This window comes from Dendronephthya gigantea, unplaced genomic scaffold (genome assembly GCF_004324835.1).
Source record: "Dendronephthya gigantea isolate DGI-Jeju-01 unplaced genomic scaffold, DenGig_1.0 000033F, whole genome shotgun sequence".
In the NCBI taxonomy this organism is placed as follows: domain Eukaryota; kingdom Metazoa; phylum Cnidaria; class Anthozoa; order Malacalcyonacea; family Nephtheidae; genus Dendronephthya; species Dendronephthya gigantea.
The window spans coordinates 1,794,009-1,800,696 of NW_021163043.1; the positions used below are offsets into that span (position 1 = coordinate 1,794,009).

The 6,688-nt window shown below is 44.3% G+C and overlaps 1 protein-coding gene across 1 annotated transcript; it reads right to left on the reverse strand.

Moving 5' to 3' along the window:
- Positions 1-287: 287 nt before the first annotated feature.
- LOC114525108 lies at positions 288-752 on the reverse strand. Its single transcript, XM_028546317.1, has one exon. It carries the CDS (start codon positions 750-752, stop codon positions 288-290), a length of 465 nt encoding a protein of 154 aa, XP_028402118.1.
- Positions 753-6,688: the final 5,936 nt, after the last annotated feature.

Here is a 6,688-nt window from a genome sequence, read left to right on the forward strand (position 1 = left end):
CCGTCTATTAAATCTTAATTATTTTCTACTTATTGTTTGTTGGAGCAGTTTCAGATTCCAGGAAGATAATCTTGTCCACTGGTGGAACCAACACCGATAAGCTTGTCTTCACTTTCACAGAACGCACGAGACCATCCCGACGGTTGGTGTAGACGTCAAGGACGCGTCCCATTGGCCAGCTACAGCGCGGAGTTTTCTCATCGAGGATTAAGCCAATATCACCAACTTCTAGATTCCATCGTTTCTTAAGCCATTTCTGCCGTTCTTGCAATGATGGTAAATACTCTCTAATCCATCGCCTCCAAAATACATTGGCCAGATACTGTACTTGTCGCCATCGCCTCGTGCTGCAGCAGTCGTTCTTTGAGAAATTTCCAGGTGGTAAATTTCTTCCGCTTCGGAGCAATAGGAGATGGTTGGGGTTTGGGGGTTAGGGGTCGCAGATCGTTGGGGTCATCTGACAACTTTGTCAACGGCCGTCCATTGACAATAGCTTCGACCTCGCACATCAATGTGTTGAGGCCTTCGTCATCGAGTAACTGTTCCTTGGTAATAGCTCTCATTACCTTTCCAACTGTTCTTATACATCGCTCCCACACCCCGCCGTGGTGTGAGCCTGCAGGTGGAATAAATGTCCATTTAATGCTACGTTGCACGAGGAAGTCATGGATTTGATTTTGGTTCCATTTTTCGATTTCTTGCCGAAGTTCTTTTTCGCCTTTTACGAAATTACCTCCGTTGTCCGACCGCATTTCCTCAGGTTGGCCCCGTCTTGCGATGAATCTTCGTAAAGCATTTATGAAGGATTCCGTATCCAAAGAAATTGCTACTTCTACATGGATTGCTCGAGATGTTAAACAGGTGAAGATGATACCATATCGTTTCGCACTCGTTCTTCCGCGGCGTACAGAGAACGGGCCGAAGCAATCTACGCCAGTAAAGGAAAATGGGGGTTTTCCGTAGGTTACGCGATCTGCCGGAAGGCCTGCCATCTTTTGTTCGACGACAGGAGACTGTCTTTTTCTGCAGCTAACACACGCATTCAATATCTTTCGAACTGTAGTCCGTGCCTTGATTATCCAAAACCGCTCTCTTATTAAAGATAACGTGTATTCTATGCCAGAGTGACCAGAGACGTGGTGGTAATATTTGGTGATTAGGGTGACTACGTGGTGGGTTTTAGGAAGGATAATTGGGTGACGAGCGTCATCGCTGATCTGTGCTCGTTGGATACGACCTCCGACTCGAATGAGGCCGTCGACTAGGATAGGGTCGAGTTTTGCAATACTGCTAGCATTGCTAACCGATATGTTGTATCTTTTACTTTGAAGATGTCGAAACTCTTCCTCAAAGCAGCCCTGCTGTACGAGTTTCAAAACTTCACGTTCGGCATTGACCAATTCTGTCAAACTGATTGGTGGGATATTTGCTGATGGTAGGGATTCTGCTCGATCTTTCTGTTGAAATTGGGTACGCGAACGCAGGTTTCTTATATAGCGTAGTATAAGAGCGAATACTCTTCTTAATCTGCTCCATGATGAAAATCTTTCGATTAGTTGATCCATGAACTTTTTCTTAGAAACGTGCGCTATGCTGGCAGCGCAAACAGACGAACCGTGCTTTACTTCGGGGTCGTCGTCTAGGACCGCCGTGGTTGATCCCAGATCTCCAGGTCTCTTTGGCCATTCTCCGGGTGGCTTAGTAAGGAAATCGAGACCCTTGATCCATCGCAGAAGAGAGTCTGCCGGCACGCCTCTTGATGCGTCATCAGCAGGATTTGAACGAGTGTCCACGTAATTCCATTGCTTGGGGGTCGATGCATCATGTATTGTCGCTATTCGATTTGCGACAAACGTCTGAAATCGCTTGGTCGTGTTTTCAATGTAGCGCAAAACGCAAGTGCTGTCAGTCCAAAAGAAAGATTGATCGGTAGGCAAGCTCAATTCATTTCTTGAAATCTTGTCGAGCTTCGTAGACACTACAGCCGCTGATAACTCCATTCGGGTATCGTTACTGGCTTCATAGGCGCAAGTCGGGATTTTCCCATCACGAACGAACATTTGACATTTCCCGATATGTCTTCGATTCTAATATAGGACACAGCTCCGTAACCTTGCTGCGAGGCATCGGAGAAGTGGTGAAGTTGTGTTGATTTGATCTCATTCATTGTAGCTGGTTTGAAGCAGCGTTCGACAGCTAAATTTTCAAGTTGAGGTAGATCATGTAGCCATGCTTGCCAGTGTTTAAGATTTTCATCAGGAATCTTCTCGTCCCAGTCGAGCTTTAATCGACAAAGTTCTTGTAAGATCAATTTTGCCGAGAGAATATAAGGAGCAACGAATCCGAGGGGGTCGTAAATAGAACTGACGATCGAAAGTATTCCTCTTCTCGTTGCCGGTCGATCCTTAATCACGATTGCGAAGCCGAACGTGTCTGAAGACACGTTCCACCTGACGCCTAGCGCTCTTTCTATTGGAATCTTGTCGAAATCCAAATCTTTGACTTGAGCTGCTCTTTCTGCTTCCGGCAAGGATTCAATAACCTTTCGAGAATTGGACAACCACTTCGTGAGATTAAATCCTCCTAGTGATAGTAATTCGCGTAATTCCTTCGAAAGTTTGATTGCTTCTTCTTTGTCGCGAACTGATTTCAAACAATCGTCGACATAAAAATTGCGTTTGACGGTCTCGATGGTTTTGTCGTGGAAGTGCGATGCATTGTCCATCGCCGTTTTCTTCAGTGCGTAATTCGCACAACTTGGGCTAGAAGTACCGCCGAACAAATGGACGTTCATTTGATACTCTTCGGGAGGGTTCTCGAGATTGCCGTTCGGCCACCACAGAAATCGTAAAGCATCTCTGTCGCTTGGTCGAACGCGGACTTGATGAAACATTGCTTCGATGTCGGACATGAACGCAATGGGTTCTTCGCGGAACCGTGTTAACACCCCGACGAGTGAGTTGGTTAGGTCCGGCCCCTGTAAGAGTCGGTCGTTAAGGGAGGTGTTGCCGTATTTCGCAGAACAGTCGAAAACAACTCTGACTTTATCTGGTTTTTGTGGATGGAAGACAGGATGATGTGGGAGGTACCAGCGCGTACCTAACGATCCTTCTTCTTTGTTGATTGCTTCGCTCGCGTAGTCTTTCTCGAATAGTTTATCCATGAAATCTCGGTATTTCCGAAGAAGTTCGGGATTGGCAAGTTCGGCCTTGAATACACCGTTGGGAGGTTGATTACAGAGTTGCCCGCGAGGTCCGAGATCTCCAGGCTAACCATTGTACATTGTTCCGGAACATTTTCGGCTTGCATCGTCGTCAATGACAGCTTCGTCTTTGTACCGTGGGTCTCGAGTTCTTCAAGCAATTTTTCGGTGCAGAAGGTGGTATTCGAGCCTGAATCGAGGAACGCGTAAGTTTTTACCGTCTTCGAGCTTCCTTTAGCTTTCACTTCGATAGGTACGATTGCGAGTCCTGTGATTGGAGAACTACCACCGGGCTTAGACTTGACGTAACCATTGTTGGCGTTGTTACCTTGTGTTTCGGAATGATTATCTTCAGAGCGACGATCCTCCGGAATTTTCTCTTCCTGTTTGGAGTCGTTTTTCTTGTTGTTCAGGGGCTGTTGCAATTTCGGGTGAAGAAAGGTTGAATGCTTGCCGACACATCCATCAACTTTACAAAAACTTTCTTTCTCGCACGAGCGGACGTAGTGACCAGTTGACAAGCAGTTAATACAAAGTTTCTTTTCCCGGACGAACTTCTGTCTCTCTTCTAGAGATTGTTTTTTAAACTTATCACAGCGAGACAGCCAATGGTTGGAGCCACACTGTGGACATTTGGGTGATTGTGAGGTTGATTGGGTTGCGAAACCTGTAGCCTTTCCATATTGTGATGTCCTCTGGTTCTGCTTGAGCGGCTTGGGTTTCTCTATGGCGATCTTTCCGAAGACTGCATGATTTGCAGCCCTTGCTTTGGCAGTTACAAATTTGTTAATGTCCTTTATTGTGACATCGCGCTCTTCTATTTCAACGATCCGATCTACTGTGTCTCGCCATTTGACTCTCATCGCGTAGGGTAGGCGTTCGACTATCTTTTTCAGATTTTCCGAGTTTTTTAGCTTATGCAGGTATCCAATCTTCTCCAGCGTGTTTGTGCAACTGGTTATTTGTATCGAGAATTGCTGAAGGGCGTTCGCGTCTTCGCTCTTGATTGGTGGACCGTCGACCAGCCGTTGAAGGTGGGCGGCGGCGACCCGGTACTCCTTTCCATAACGTTCTTTGAGGAGTTTTCTAGCTTCTGCGTATCCTTCGTCCTCTTTCATTGAAAGACAGCTTTTCATGAGTTCCTGTACAGAACCGCTAGTGTGTTGAACAAGGTAGTAGAGTCGTGCACTTGGGCTTGTGGTTTTCGACTCGATCAGACGCTCGAAGGAGCGGATGAAATCGCAATAGTCGACAGGGTTTCCGCTGAAGACTGGCATACTTGGTTGGGGCAGAGTCAAAGCCAAGACACCCTGTTGCTGTTGGCGGATAAGTTGTTGGAGGGCGTTGCTTTGTTGGTCTTGTATTTCAACAATTCGTCGGAACGATTCGTCACGTGGAGTAGATGTTGAGTTGCTGGCAAAGTTCTGCCTCGAATTGATCTTGGGAGTATTTTCCATACTTTGATGTTGGTTGTCCACTGTGGGTTCGGTTGCGAAGGGATTCTTTGACCTTCCGGTACGAGCGTCTAATAGCAGGAAAGGGTCGGATTGCTTAAGCTCTTGGGCCTCGGCTTGCTCGTACACGTCTCTTTCAGCTTCGGCAGCGGCTATTTCTCCGCTCAGCTGTAACTCTTTCTTTCGTTGTTGCAGGGTGAGCTCCTCCATTTCGAGCTGATGGACACGACGTAAGGTTTTAGCCTGCGATTCTAAGGCAGCCTTCTTCGCAGCGGCTTTCGCTTTCGAACTGCTCACACTTGTTGCCGAACCACATAACGAGTTTGAACGAGACGATACGCGGGAACCTACTTGACTGATTGAATCTTCTGGCTGAATATGACTGTGGGAGTCCGAAATGTGATGACTTTTCAATGTTCAGTTGCACTTGTTTAACCAGTGCGTCGATGTCATGCTCGAGCTCTGTAACGGATAGCTCGACGGTGTAGCGATATTCTTCGGAGTCATGCAACTCGTTTTCGTCACAAATTTGAGAATGATATGCCTTGTGCGCCGTGTGAAATTCATTTAAAACATCAGGCAATTCGGTCAAAAGATCCTTGATAGCCGGCAGATTATCAGAATTGTCCATCAATTCCCTAATTTTATTTAATTTTCTGGTTACGTTTGCCTTTGTCAAACTGCGCGCTTTCTTCAATTGTTGAAGTTGTTCATGTTTGGATGCCATAGGTATTTAACGTTAATCGTTCTTAATTTAATCGTGTCCGTTCTAAGGATGCGTTAATTGATCCGTAGAGATAAATTTAACAACCGCAATGACAGCGACGAAATCCGAAACGGTTTGACGTAGGGTAAATTCCTCAAATTCCTTTAACAATGCATCAAATTCGAACTAATGTAGCTTCACTGGGACAGAAATTCAATGTGAACGAGTTCCCAATAAATCTACAGGGGTAGACGCGGTGCGTAGAATGAAACGAACTCGACGTAGGAATTTTGATAATTTATTAACAGGATATATACAGGTTTGGGTCGAATAAGTCGATTGAGAATATTGCGTCGGTTCGAACTAAAATATGATAAGCAGACAAACTATGGTAACCTATCACATGAAATTAATACGAGTATACTTGATAATCAACATAAATGAGATATACTTATTAAACTAAGAATTAGCATGCAATACAATATAACAACTAAACCGATTTTAGCAGCGCTTATCGAAACACTTAGCGCGACAATTGCTAACTGAAACAACGTATTATCTATTTACTTACTTTGGTTTGCAGACGCACCAACTATAACTATCATGCGCGTAGATATAGCTTTGATCGAGGTAGAATAAAGATAGAATTTTTTGTCTCATAATGCGAATAGAATTGTAGCATAAACCTTTGCTTTCTTGCAAGCGTCCACATTCGAGACTCAGCGTAGAATGAGTAACCTAAGCTAGGTAGGCTGTTTTTGTGTAGCATGAACCGGATTTCAAAACATAGAAACGCGGTGTGTTTGTGACGGACATAGCGTGGCTAGGCAAGGCAACCGCATTCCGCATTTGCTAACCAAATTTACGCATTTAATGTAAATCTTTGCGCTGAAACCGAAAATAACAACATGTTTTTGCCAGAAGGTCCTTTACAAAATACCAACTTGAACGACCTTGCGTTTTCAAACCAGCAACTACCAGTGAGATAAATGTAGCTACGTTCCGTTGCAATTTGATATGATTAAGAGATTCCATATAATAAAGCTAAGTGGCTGACTTTAAATTTCATTAAAATAATTATATGTTATTGAAGTGATGGCAATTGTATAAACATTGAGGATGGAATGCAATGCGTCTATATATTGCAAAATATTAGTGTTGTGCTTTCGATACATGGAGTATACCAGGAAGGAGTGCTGTTGTGCACTGCTTCTCAAGATTTTCAGATTTTTACTTTGATATATACCATTATGGCAAAAATTTACAAATGAAATTTGACTATTGAGCGAAAAGCAAATAAATATTCACAATATAAAACTTTTAGGA

Excerpts from the sequence above, each read along its gene's own strand:
- LOC114525108 (XM_028546317.1), bottom strand. The coding sequence starts at position 752 with ATGCGGTCGGACAACGGAGGTAATTTCGTAAAAGGCGAAAAAGAACTT.